This window comes from Pinus tabuliformis, chromosome J, assembly GCF_031772625.1.
Source record: "Pinus tabuliformis cultivar Carrire ecotype Pingquan chromosome J, CPIR1, whole genome shotgun sequence".
NCBI lineage: Eukaryota > Viridiplantae > Streptophyta > Pinopsida > Pinales > Pinaceae > Pinus > Pinus tabuliformis.
In genome coordinates this window covers 965,148,345-965,162,097 of record NC_142295.1, presented here as the reverse complement: position 1 = coordinate 965,162,097, position 13,753 = coordinate 965,148,345, and the positions used below count along the sequence as shown (strand labels likewise).

At 41.9% G+C, this 13,753-nt stretch overlaps 1 protein-coding gene across 1 annotated transcript; it reads left to right on the top strand.

The window, feature by feature from the left end:
- The first annotated feature begins 314 nt into the window (after window positions 1-314).
- Window positions 315-1,379, top strand: LOC149230041 (uncharacterized). Its single transcript, XM_089381187.1, has one exon. The coding sequence runs from the start codon at window positions 315-317 to the stop codon at window positions 1,377-1,379; it is 1,065 nt and encodes a 354-aa protein (XP_089237313.1).
- Window positions 1,380-13,753: the final 12,374 nt, after the last annotated feature.

Here is a 13,753-nt window from a genome sequence, read left to right as displayed (position 1 = left end):
GACAAAATAACTGAAACGCAAGTGCACAAACTCGAGGAGGTACTGCACAAAGCCCAGAAGAAATATTCGCTTGGTGTTCAAACGGGTAGCCAATGGGATGGAAAGTTTATTGCAAAGGACATCAAGAAGCGAGGACGGAAATCTGCTCTGGAGAGAACGATAAAGGTCGGAGAAGTCATGGTAGACTCAGGGAGATATGCCCAGCTATCAAGGTATTTTAACATCAACCCTAAATCTTCCCAATGAAATTGATATCTTGGAACATTAGAGGGCTTAACGGCCAGAAGAAGGGTATATTATTAAAAAACATGATAATGGCAAAAAAACCAGCAATTCTTTTTCTGCAAGAAACCAAATGCAAGAATATAGTTCTAGAAAAGGTAGCAGCCAAGGCGTGGCCTGCAGGGCAGGTCTCAGCGGTGGAAGCTCAAGGCGCCTCTGGAGGCTTGGCAATCCTTTGGGACTCTAGAACAATACAGCTAGACAATATACACGCCAACAGAAACTTCATCCAAGCCAAGTTTCATTTAGATGGCACAAACATTAATGGGCACATTACAAATGTCTATTTTCCGCAAGAAATACAACAAAAAGCCAATATACTGGAGGCATTAACGCAACTGAATGCAACCAGAACACATCCGCTATGGATCTCAGGTGGGGATTACAACATGATAGCGACTCTGGATGAAAAGAAAGGAGGACGCAGCGGAATCAACAGAGATGGCAATCTACTCAAAGACTTCATACAAAACAATTGGATGATTGACATTCCAACTGAAAACGGTCTTTACACCTGGAGCAATAAGAGAACGGAACCGACGCAAGTGTCCTCGCGCCTGGATCGTTTCCTGGTTTCTGATAACGCAGTACATTTGGGGGGAGATTTCACTGCCTCAATCCTTCCTTATTCAGGATCAGACCACTGGCCCATTGCCTTAAACTGGAATAGACCAGGCAATAATCTAAAAAGACCATTCAGATTCGAATCCTTCTGGCTATCACATCCGGAATTCCATGATTTCATAAGGACAACCTGGACAAAATTCAGAGACACAGAAGGTTCAAGAATGGCCCAATTCCAAAAGAAGCTGAAGTATCTCAAAGAGGAAATAAAGCGTTGGAATAAATCCACCTTTGGTGACATTTTTAAATCAAAAGAAATCCTCATCCAAAAAATGAAGGACACTCAACAAAAAATTATTTCTCAGGGCCGATCCGAGGAGTTGACACAACAGGAGCAAGCAATAGAAAAGCAAATTCTGGACAGAGATATGCAGGAAGAGATACTGTGGAGGCAGAAGTCCCGGTTAGATGGCTCAAGGAAGGCGAAAAGAACACAAAATTCTTTCACAGAACAACAGTACAAAGGCGTATGATCAACCAAATTTCCTTTGTAAATAATGAGCAAGGATGCAAAATCGAAGATCATGAAGGTATTGAAAAGGAGTTCGTAGACTACTTCAAAAGGATGAATCAAGAACCAGACACAAACAGATCCGCTGCCATTGACAATATTACAAGGCATATCCCAAGAATCATCACTGAAGACCAGAATACGTTGCTTCTCAAACCGATCAGTCTTCAAGAGGTTGAATTGGCTGTCAACCAACTTAAGGCAGGGAAAGCGCCAGGCCCTGATGGGTTTACGTCAAATTTCTTCCAACATTTCTGGGAATTAATAAAATGGGAAGTCTGGCAGGTGGTGGAGGAATCAAGATCCCTCAGATGGATGTATCCAGCAATGAATGCTACATTTCTGGCTTTGATCCCTAAATCCACAGAATCAAATACTCCAGATAAGTATCGTCCCATTGCTTTATGTAACATTATTTATAAAATTGTTTCAAAGGTCATTGCTTTACGATTGAAACCCTTGCTGCCCCTTATCATCTCTCCTGAACAATCCGGGTATGTAGAGGGACGCCAAATTACTGATGGGATCATCCTTACCCACGAAATAATCCACTCTCTCAAGATTTTAAAAAAGCCTGGGATGCTTCTCAAAATTGATCTATCCAAAGCATTCGATAGCATAAGCTGGACCTATTTGCAAAAAACTCTCCTCGCCTTTGGTTTCGCTCCCCCATGGGTCAGATGGGTTAGCAGTCTCATCTCATCTTCTTTTTTCTCCATTCTCATCAATGGAATCCCCTCTCCTACCTTTCGTCCCTCTCGTGGCATCAGACAGGGAGATCCCTTGTCTCCTTTCCTATTTGTCATCCTAGCCGAAGGTCTGGGCAGAAGTATTAAAGCTGCCATCCTTTCGCATAAGCTTAAAGGAATTGCTGTTCATAACCTCCCGGCAATTTCTCATCAACAATTTGTTGATGACAATATGTTATTCGGCCACCCATCTGTTCAAGAAGCCCGCACTTTCAAATCAATCCTTGATTCCTTCTCAAAAGCTTCCGGAGCCTGCATTAATAATGTGAAATCCCAGATATTTTTTTTTAACACCCCACTATATACCCAAAGAGCCATTACGCGCATTCTAGGATTCTCAAAAGCGTCTCTTCCTTCATCCTACCTAGGTGCACCTCTTACTGCGTCTGCCCTCAAGCATTCTTCATGGTCTCTCCTGCTAGAGAAATTGGAAGCAAGGTTGCTACTTTGGACTTACAGATCCCTGAATATGGCCAGCAGAGTGGTTCTAATAAAGGCTGTCTTGCAATCTATGCCGCTATATCTATTTTCCATCTTAGCAGCGCCAAAATGGGTTCTAAGGACAATCAAAAATTTGCAGAGGAATTTTTTGTGGGGAAGTTCAGGCCCAAACAGAAAATGGGCCCTCATTAGATGGGACAAAGCCTGTCTTCCCAGATTGGCAGGAGGCATAGGGCTCAGGGATCCCGAACAAAGTAATAAGACAATGGGAGCGAAAGTATGGTGGAGGTGGCTCTCAGAATTCAACAACTTGTGGACACGTCTTTGGACTGCAAAATACACAAGGAATCTCCCCCTAGAAGAAAGGATCAGAATGTCGGAAACCAGTAAGGGATCATTGATATGGAACTCGGCTATCCAGCACAGGGATCTAATTCAAAAACATAGCTTTTGGGAGATAAAAGATGGTCAAACTGCCAGGTTCTAGGAAGATTCCTGGCAGCAATTACCCAAACTCTTAGACAGTCTGCAAGCCATCCCAGAAAGGGAGATAACTCCTCAAGAAAAAATAAGTAAATTTTGGAAAGATCCAAACAATCAAGAGCAGAGAGAGTGGAAACAAACAAGCTTGATCTTACCTCACAGCTCAAATGATAACCAACTAGCTCTCCACTCAGAACTAAAAAAACGCAGGATATTAAAGCAAGCAGGGAAAGATACTTTAAGGTGGGGGTATGAGGAGAGGGGTACCTTCACTACAAAGGAAGCATACAGAATCATAATCAGGGACAGGATGGACAAGGACCAAATATGGAGCAAAATTTGGAAACCCCCTATCTGGCCGAAAGTTTCCACCTTCTTGTGGCTTCTATCTTACAATAGAATCCTAACCTGGGATAACCTCAGGAAAAGAGGCTTCCTAGGACCCTCTATTTGTCTCAATTGCAACAAGGAAGAAGAATCTGTGCTCCACTTAATGCAGACATGCCATCTGAGCCAAAAAATATGGGAGAAGGTGGCTTTCCGCTGTCAGAAGGAAGGGCGAATTCGAGGGGATATAAGAGAAACAATCCGCCAATGGCCTCAAGCACCTTATCAATGCACAATCCTTAATATCCTATGGCAAATTATCCCAGGATTCCTAATGTGGAATATCTGGAAGGAACGTAACAGGAGGATATTCAAGAAACAATCAATGACTCTAGAGCAGGTCTGGAAAGGATTTCATATTAACATCAGCGAAACTCTCTCAACAAAAGCCTGGTCTAAAGAGGATCTTCCGAAGCAACCTCAGGAATGGGCAATCTGGAATAATTGGCAAATAAAGATACAAGATAAGATTCTGGCCAATCCCAACCCAGGGCAACATCGAACCAACACAGCAAAATGGACATCACCACCTGTCAATACATTTCAATTGAACTTCGATGGTGCATCGAAGGGTAATCCGGGCCAGACAGGTTATGGAGGTGTTATAAGAGACCATCGAGGTAATCCTCTTGTAACTTTCTTAGGTACCATTGGCTGGAATACAAATAATGCAGCGGAGCTGGAAGGACTTTGGAAAGGCCTCATTCTGGCGCAGCAGGGCAAGGTTTTTCCCTTGATAGTAGAAGGGGATTCACAGATTCTTATAAACATGGCTCTAAAGCTACAACAGGGATCCTCAGTTCACAAGATTAGTAGAAGTTGGAGATTAGCATCCAGATTGGATCAGGTTCAGCATTGGTTGCAAGAGAACAGAGCAGTCTCTTTCAAGCACACAAAAAGGGAAGGGAACAAGCCTGCGGACTTCCTAGCTAATTTAGGTGTGGATAATGATAAAGATTTCTCAGCTGGACCTCTTCATGAAACAATCTCGAAGGACCATCTTCCCAATCTCCAGGCACTACTAGATGAAGATAGGCAGCCACAGGTTGTTTCACACCCGGATGCGGGTGACACTTGGATTCATCCGAACACATGCAATGGGGGGCAGCTGTGGTCTTAAGATCGTCTGGCCGGACGGTCTATTAACTCGCCCCTGCCAAGCATTAACGCAGTTTGCGGTGGAGAGGATGGCTCTGCAGAAGAGGGATGGCCTCACGCGAGGCGAATTGATTGTCCTGTACGCAGTTCTATGGAGTTTTGGCTCCATTGCCGCCAGATCGTTCAGTTCCACGTCCTATAAAATGAAGCGCATGAATCAGTTCAGTGATTTGAGGCATTGTTATGTTCAGTTGTCTGGGTGTAAGATTGAGCCGAATGCTGGCGGAAGGGGTAGGGGCCATAGCCTAACCTCTGTTCCATTCGCGTGTTCTGGGCACTCTGTTCCGACTGCGTGTTCTGGGCATCCGCTGGAGGAAGGCTCAGTTAGGCACCAAAATTGGGTAATTGTTATTAAGGAGAACCGGTTAGATAATTACATTCCTGATTTTTCACTGTTTTTTGCTTGCAAAGTGTGCTCTCCAGGGATAATGGCGCCACGACAAAGGGGAGTCCCGAGGCGTGGAGGGGTATGGGGAATTCGCGGCAGGCAAGAGGCCCAGGCAATTCAGCCAGTGGCCATGTTGGAGCCTCAGTCCTCTCCCTCTGAAGAGTCCGACCAGTTGGACAGTCAAGTCCACACTTCTCGTTGCACCTTTCGCTGCCGGAGAAATCAGACCCGTCACTCATTGCTTATCACAGTCATTGCAACGGAGGAGGAGGACGACTCGTCCAGTCAGGAAGAGCCTGACAGGGAGCCGGAGCAATTGAACCCTGCTCGGGTACCAGTAATGGGGGAAAATATTGATAATGAAATTGCTGTTGATGTCACTCTGATGGAGCCTCCTCCGGGATTGAGATCGCCTCAGCAACCAACTCAAGGTTTGTCTCAGCATCCGGCTCATGGCTCGCATCAGCATCCCGCTTACTCCGGCAATCAGCTCACCAACAGTCTGGAGCCGAATGAGGAAACTTACAAGCCGGGAATTGAACAAGGTGAGCCTCCAAGGGCTTAGTTCATGTTTCCTCTGATGCTTAATGAAAATGTTTTGGAATTTTGAGGGGACTCATTCTGGTTTAGAAGGGTCCAGCCGTCGGTTTCATAGTAGGGAGCCCTCAAGAAATCTCAGCACTCCCAGTATTCTGAAGAATATGGACTTCCCACCACAGTTTGGTACGTTGGTTTCTGCAGCAAGCCACACTGGAAAGGCAAACTTCTCAAATCAAATGCTGCTCTTTTGCATGGTCTTTTATGTAAGCCAGAAGTCCATCAGATATAGCTTTGTTATGCTCTCTGTTACTTTCTCCATATATGTAATCCAGGTTGCCTTGAGCACCTGTAGTCTTCTCTGATAGAGGATGCTCCTCTGCATCTTCAGAGGCCTTGGCCTCTTTGTAAATAATTTTCTTTTTCTTAATACAATAGATCAACCTTTATCCAGAAAAAAAAACTAGAATGATATATTAATTTTGTGCATGAAGCTTTTTAGGTCCAAAGTTGAACCTAAGATCTTATACCACTTTGTAACACTCCCTCTCATCCCCTCGTACTATATTGGGCTATGGGAGGTGTTACCTGATCATTTGACTTGATATCCAAGGTTTGTTATGAAAATGGGGTTGCAAAATCCTCTTTTTCCAATATCACCAAAACCCAAGACAAATATCACCATCATATTCAACTCATTGATATATTTTTATGATATAAATTTTATCTCAATATGAATCCTGAATCGAAAGTTACACCCCTTTGAAGTTTATCCCAACATAGAGAACCACATCAACATTGAGTTTCCACATGGCATCCACGTGGCTCTTGTATGGCCCATGTAGCACTACCATGCTAACATAATGTGTGGTCCATGTCATAATTGTATTTCCATGTGGCATGTACATGTGGTCCATGTGGCACTTTTGTTATAAGGAATTTTGCATCTATGGATAAATACTAATTCGCTAGGTAGGTATCTATACCTAGAACAACAAATTTAAAGCGCTTATCCTTTTTCTATAAACAATAAATAAGACAAAGGAATCAAAGGACCTACTTGTTCTTTCGCTTTCCTTTTGTCTCCTTTGTATGGCTCCTATTACTCCTTCTCGAACTTAACTCGCTCAAAAAGTACCTACAAGCATAAAAAAAAGACAGAGAACCAACCAAAGAAAGATATCTATCGACTATAAGTAAATGGAATCAGATACATTCACACATATAAACATCATATATCAAGATAAGCATATGGAAAAAGGTGTAAACAACTTTATTAAGTAGAAGGAATAATTACAACCATGAAGTCTAATCCATTGTCACTCTTCCAGCTTAGGTTCCAACCAACATCACATCAATAGCACAGCACTCCAGCAGCATAACAATACTTGCTTATAATCTCAATCTTCACACCAACAATATCTCCTTACAAATTCTCAAAGTCCAACCCCTGATCACTTAGATGAGTGCTCAATTTATAGGTAGATGGAGGAGGTTTTGTCATAAATGAGAGTGTTGAATGGCCTTCCATACTTAGAGTTAGTTTCCATGGAGGAAGGGATGAGATGATATGAGGTTACTTAACTCATTCCTCAGCAATTTTCAAGCTCATAAGAGGTGATAAGTGTGGGAATCTTCTAGATGACTCCAGACGATAGGAATATTCCCAGAACCCTATCTGAATTTCACTCAATCTTACCCAACGTAGGTCAAAGTGGGCCTAGGTGCTCTATAGAGCACCTTGACATGGGCCTACCTACACTAAAGTGCACTTACTCTTGTCCAAGGCTGCACTAGTCCCTCAAGGAGGGAATTCTGGAGGGTTTCAGGCCAAGAAACTCTCAGGGAAGGAGGCATTTAAAATGGTGACTTGTCTAGGGCATGTTGCAACTGAATTAGGGTTTGATGAGCCCTAATGGTATTGATATGAATGATGGGAGCGATGTGCCCAAATGGATCTATAATAGCTACCCCTTAAAGCATGAAGTCGAAAATAATGATGTCGAGTGATATGATTTACGATGTGATGACGAGGTTTCGAAGTGGTTGGTGACCTACATCGATTACAATACATAATATCATGATATTTTGATTTTTTCTCATGAATCGCTAAGGGAAGGAATACCCATGCTCAACATATAAAATTTCATTACAAGTACATAGATAGTCATCTACAAATATAGACCCAAGATAGGATGACCATCAATGTAAAGCCATCATACGGATGATTTGGTACATTTCCTGAAATCATAGATTGGATGGATGAAACTTGATCTAGGGTCTTCTATCTCGTTCAATCATTCACTCAAGTACGAGTCTAACCATGCGAATATGTGATCTGAAGTCAAACATGGGAAGACATCGTTTGATTACCAGCCAATGATGTAAGCTATTAACAGATGCGAGAGAAATCACCGATAATGATAATGATCCTCAAGGTACTGTAGTACATTTTGCATGGTGTGAATGGATTTTTTGATGTCAAACACCATACAAAGTCTTTCGGTCGAAGGCTAGTGATGTCAACCTATCGCTGGAAGTGAGAAACCTGCCATTGATGTATGCAAGCCTCAAGGTACTGAAGGGGTGTTTCTAAGTCAACTTCTTGGATAATGTGCTGATATCAACAAGAAGTGACTCATTGCAGGAGGGCCTTGATGTATCCCACATCAACGACATGAAACGAGTGTAATGATTTTGGAGATGGAATTTGACTGATGACACAAGGTTCAGGAATGGTGGTCATTAAAATCAAGGTTTATTGTATTACAAAGGATGAATTTTAACTGAGTGAATTCTCTTGAACATGTTGGCGACACTGAATGGATTGGCAGCATTGACCCAAAACAAAAGTAATGGACGGTGTGATAGACCAAGGTATGATGATCATCAAGCAGATAACCCAACCCAAATAGTCACAATGATGAAGTGAAAGTGTCATGTTCAAGAGAGACCCTGTTATAGACATTTTTGGGCACTGCAACCCCAATCATATATGTCCATAAACCAAGGGCTTCTGAGTCCCTAAAAGTGTTGTTTCATGCCCTAAAGGAACAAGGTTAGCTAATTACATCATCTCCCAGAAGTTCTCCACAGCAAACTGCTCAGAACTGGTCAAAACTAGACCATACAGGTTGCTCAGTGCTATGGGTGCGATGCATCTCACCTGCCCAATGTAAAAGGTGCGATGCATACTGGAAATCCCTTCTGTAGGGTGCGATGGGTGAGAATGGACAAATGGAAGAGATAGTTTGCAAGGTGGATGATCATGGAATCTTCCAAAAACTTCTCCTGTGACACTTGCCTCCCTGAATTCGCCCAGGGATGAGTAAGAGATCATCAATCTCCAAGTGGAATTAAGAACTATCAGAGAGAAGACACTAATCAAAATCCCAGAAGCTGACTCACCTCCCTGCAATCATCTATATATGGATCCCTCATCCCAGAGATCCAGAGGTTGGAATTTTGTATCTTGTAAGGAAGTGTTATTGGTTTCCTGGTGGAACATCATAGTGTTGGGTGATCTAAGCTTTTCATGAGGTGAAGAAGGCCTTTCATGCTGGGAGGATGACATTGGGTCAGATCAATGGGTTGTAATCCTCTCTTCTAATCCTTATATCAATAAAGCTATTCAATTTTTCCTCCACATTCTTATATGTCTGATAGTATATGCATTTGTGTGGTCAATATATATCTGGTCCTATATTGCTTATGATTGTAGATCTCTGCACTTTGAAGGTATTATGTTGCTTTAACTTTACATGTAATCTTTGAAGCGGAGCGGTCAAGGGAGAACCGTCAAAGACCTGTCAGTGAGGAGAAGGAACAAGCAAAGAACCAAGAGAAGGATAGAGGTTGTTATTCATTGATCCTCTCCTATCTAATTCTCATAAAGGAAAATGAAATTAACTTTAATCTGTTTGTTTCTAAGATAGCTACCCGTCTTAGTGGGACTAGCAGCTCTGCATAAACACTAGATTTCCCGATAGCAAAATGGCGACTCCACTGGGGAGCGAATAGCTTGTTTGCTTGTTTATACTTGTTTTCTTTATAAACTTACAGATGGAGCCTGAAGTTAAGCCAACTAGCCTTCGAACTGCATTTGCTATGCAAGTGTAAAGTAGATCAATGTTGCTTCAGTCTATCTCTGAGTTTTGTTTATAAACTGAACAATCAATTTGCAAACATCCTAATTGCCCTAGTGGTGGCTCTAGTAACCTCATTAGATCAACCCCTGTGATTTATATTTACTGACTATCATTAGCTCGGCCTAAATCCTTGAACTAAGCTGCAAACTGTGACCAAGAACCAAGTTAAAGTCTCGTCCCTGGACCATCGCACTTTCTCCTCTTGGGAATCTAGATGCATCACACCTCCCGTGTGTAGTAGGTGCACCGCATCGCACTTTACCTGTGTTGTAGGTGCGATGATCAGATAAGACCTCTTCTGCTTCCAGATTTTGGTTTCTTTGTTCACTCTCTTCGGCTTTATTCAGGAGTTTTTCTGTCTGTGATCAGTATACCACTGTGGAAACTCCCTTCCTTTGCATGATTCTGCCTCCATAGTACAAATAATTGTGAATGTTTTTATGTATTGTGCACCATTTACAGTTCTCTTTTACAAAAAGTAGCGTAATCAAACTGTCGTCTTTTGATTTGGAAGTGTCGCAAGTGTTGTATTCGGTCAAAGAAAAGAATTATATTGTTCTTGATGGTCAATTATATAGTTACTCTTGTATTTGATTTGAATTAGTAGTTTTTCAAGTGTCGAAAGCAGTTTTCAATTCAAAGTCACAAAGTGTCGTCATTATCTTCCTTTCGTTTTTGAAGAGAAATTTGTTAGTACTGTCGCTTTGAAAAGATAATTCAGATTTGTACTTAGCATTCTTCTTGTAATTCACACATTAAGAAAGCTGAAAGCAAATACATGCATGTGCATTTGCATTTAGACTGCTTGTTGGTTTGATTTAGTACAGTGCATCTAGTGTGTGCTCTCTGCTCTATGTTGAAAGAATATCATCTCTCTTTCTTTAGTAGCTAGGATTTTCATTGCAAAAATAAGATTAAACGATTGTTTATCATCTTAGATTGCATTTTAGGAATTTTATATCTACATCACGTGGTGAACCTGAAAGGCAAATTTCTTAACAAAGATCAATTGTAAAATAAATTCAATGAACATAAAAATGCTTTGGAACCTAACGCACAAAAATTTAGAAGTCTAGGCTAGAGATGTATTCCGGCGTCGTAAAGCCTGGTAACTATCACTTTCATTGTTGGTTGGGTGATTCCTCCTCTTTGAGACGAAAAGTGCCAGTATAGACTTGTGCTCCCACGTACCGTCGAGTGTATATTGGGAGACCACAATAGGCTATATCCTTTATCCATAGGAAGCCGTGTCTGCCGTCCTATCGATCACAATGCACTGAACACAGCATTCGGGAAGATTTATTGCCGTACTGTAAAAAGTATTCTGCAGTTTTGCAATTGGTTTGGTAATCCCTCTGTCTAGACTTCTAGAGTAGTCTCTTTCATTCCTTTTCAGACTCCTTAAAGGAAAAGGTCCATCTGAGCACTTTTCACTTCAGGCTCATTAAAAATCGAAGGCGACTAGAGTAATCTTTTGTTTTTTTCTCGACTCTTAAAAATTAAAAAAGAAAGTTGTCTCAAAGCATATAAAATTTATTTTAATCGGAATAACATCATTGTTCCCTCATTGGTCTTAGGTCGAGAAAATGGAGTCCACCAACCAAGGATTTCCCCTTGGAGGAAATCCTGGTCCTTTCTCCTCTTGGGGAGATGTTGGTGCACCTCATATGGCCACATTGTCACTTCCAGGGTTGACGATTGGCTTGACGATATGGCTCTTCTCGACCTCTGTTGTTCAGAATACCGTGATTCCTGAACAATCAAGTCAGCAACTAGACGATACTAAAGTTACCCCCCAACCTTCTACTTCATCCGTTTCTCCCTCTCCTTATTCCTCTTCGCTTGATGAAACTGGTAAAGCCAAAAATCATGTAACTAAGAAGGAGAAGAAGGGGAAGGAGAAGAAGGAAAAGAAGAAGAAGGAGCCAAAGGAAAAAAGGGGTAACCATATGTCGTCTAGCAAAAATCCACACACTGCACCGTCCAAGCCTAAATCTCCATGTGTCATTTGCAAAGGAGACCACTATCATCAATATTGTCCTTGTATCCCTTGGATCTTAAGGGACTAGTCTCCTCGTTTGCACAATTCAGTGTCATCAACCTCTGAAAATCATGTTGAAAATACACCATCAACTAGTGAAAGTGAAGCATTTGGACAGAAAAGGAAATGTAAATTTCCTTGTAAACTGTGTGAAGGCAATCACGTTGTCCACCATTGTCCCTTCCTAGACGAAGCAAAAAGAGTCTTGGATAACCATCCCACTTCACCGTTGCAGCTTCCTCCTAGATACAAGAAACTCTTACCGAGTCCATCGCTAGTTGAAAATACGACCGACACAACTTTGTGGTTGATCAAACCATCTATCATTGAAGATAAACCCGCTGAATCCATACCAGATGAAAGTCAAAAGGTTGAGGCAGTAGTCGACCCGGTCTTGTCTTTGGAAGGTCCATCTTCAGATGATACAATCACCGAAGAGAATGAGAACGACACCGTTCAAATTCTTTTCGTAAACACAGACTCCGATGAACATGGGGGCAGTCTACCCGTTCCTTTACTGCAGGAAGGAAATTCGCCAGAGTCATATCCGGCCGTCTATTTGGTCTCACCTCCAAGCAACCTAGTGGTTTCCTTCGATTGGAATCTACTAGGTAGACCCCGTCTACCGTCTAATGTACCATTCCGAATCATTGTACAAGATTACAGAATGGTCATGGTTGGTACTATCATAGATGAAGGAGCTTCTATGAGTATCCTTTCCTCGACTGCTTGGAAAGCGCTTGGCTCGCCAACGTTTATGCCTGAGATGAGAAATCTAACAGGCTTTGACAAAGGAACCAGTCGACCATTGGGGATAATTCCAAATGTGCCTATAACTTTGAGAAGGAAAACCGTGTATATCAACGTAATGGTAGTCCAAGGGTCTTTAGATTAAAATCTACTCCTTGGGCATGACTATATTTATTGCATGGGAGCCATTGTCTCCTCACTCTTTCGAGTAATTTGTTTTCTGCATGAAGGCAGAGTGGTCTAGCTCGTAGACCAACTTTTGTTCCTCGGCTCACACATGGCAAATAGTCAAATACCATCCCTGAATGGTCTTTTCATGCAAGGAACGTCTCATCAACCTCTAGTCCGGCCACCTGAAAAACGCGAGTAATTCGGGAGTCGTGACTGAAACCCAAGGGGCATGCACCCTAGTCTGCTTCGGCAGGAAAACTCTGGGTATAGGGTGGGTTTCTGCGAAGGATATATGACTAGTCTGACACCCGTCCGTATAGGAAAATGGGATTAGACTGGATAAGATATCTCCGTTAGAAGGTATGTCTTTCCTGATAGAACAAATGTTTTGTTTGAAAATTGAGGGGTAACCTGTAATAGGTAGGCCTTTCTTGACAAAGCAAATGTTTTGTTTGCAAATTGAGGGGTAACCTCAAAACTCTACTTCACTATACCTAGGGGCATGAAAACCTTTTTGCATGCAAGTGAAGAGCGACCATTTATTTTCTTAGTTTGTAGATTCTCAAACCCTTTAAACTTGTAGGATTGGTCGTTCCTGACTTACATAAAGAAAGGATACAGAGCAAAGCTTCGAAAGGTGCAAGCTCCATAAAAATGGAATCTACCGATGAGATGTCCTTATTATACGACTAGCACGAGCAATTTTTATGTGAATTTCAAGCTCGTTAAAAATTAAACCTAAGCAATAAGAAAATGTTTTCCCCAGAGTTTAAGCTCATTAAAAAATGAACCAATTTTCGGTAAATAACCATTGTGAATGCATTATTATCAGCTTTTGAGCCTTGGTCGTGTTCTCATCATCACCTCCACTCTGTTTTGGCCGATCATTCACCTCCATTTGATTGTCTACCCATTTTGAGGAACAGCTGAGAAGAGTGATTCTGCTACCCATCCTTGTGACACTGTCGTGATTGGAAATTCCAAACCTTACCTGGAACCAACTGCTACTTGAAATTATCACTCATTCCTCAAAAGACGAGTCTCCTTTAAGCTCTTTTCGTCTGACTCGTAAAATATGAAAAT

Bases quoted from the DNA above. Each gene is read 5' to 3' on its own strand.
- LOC149230041 (XM_089381187.1), top strand. From the start codon at position 315: ATGGCAAAAAAACCAGCAATTCTTTTTCTGCAAGAAACCAAATGCAAG.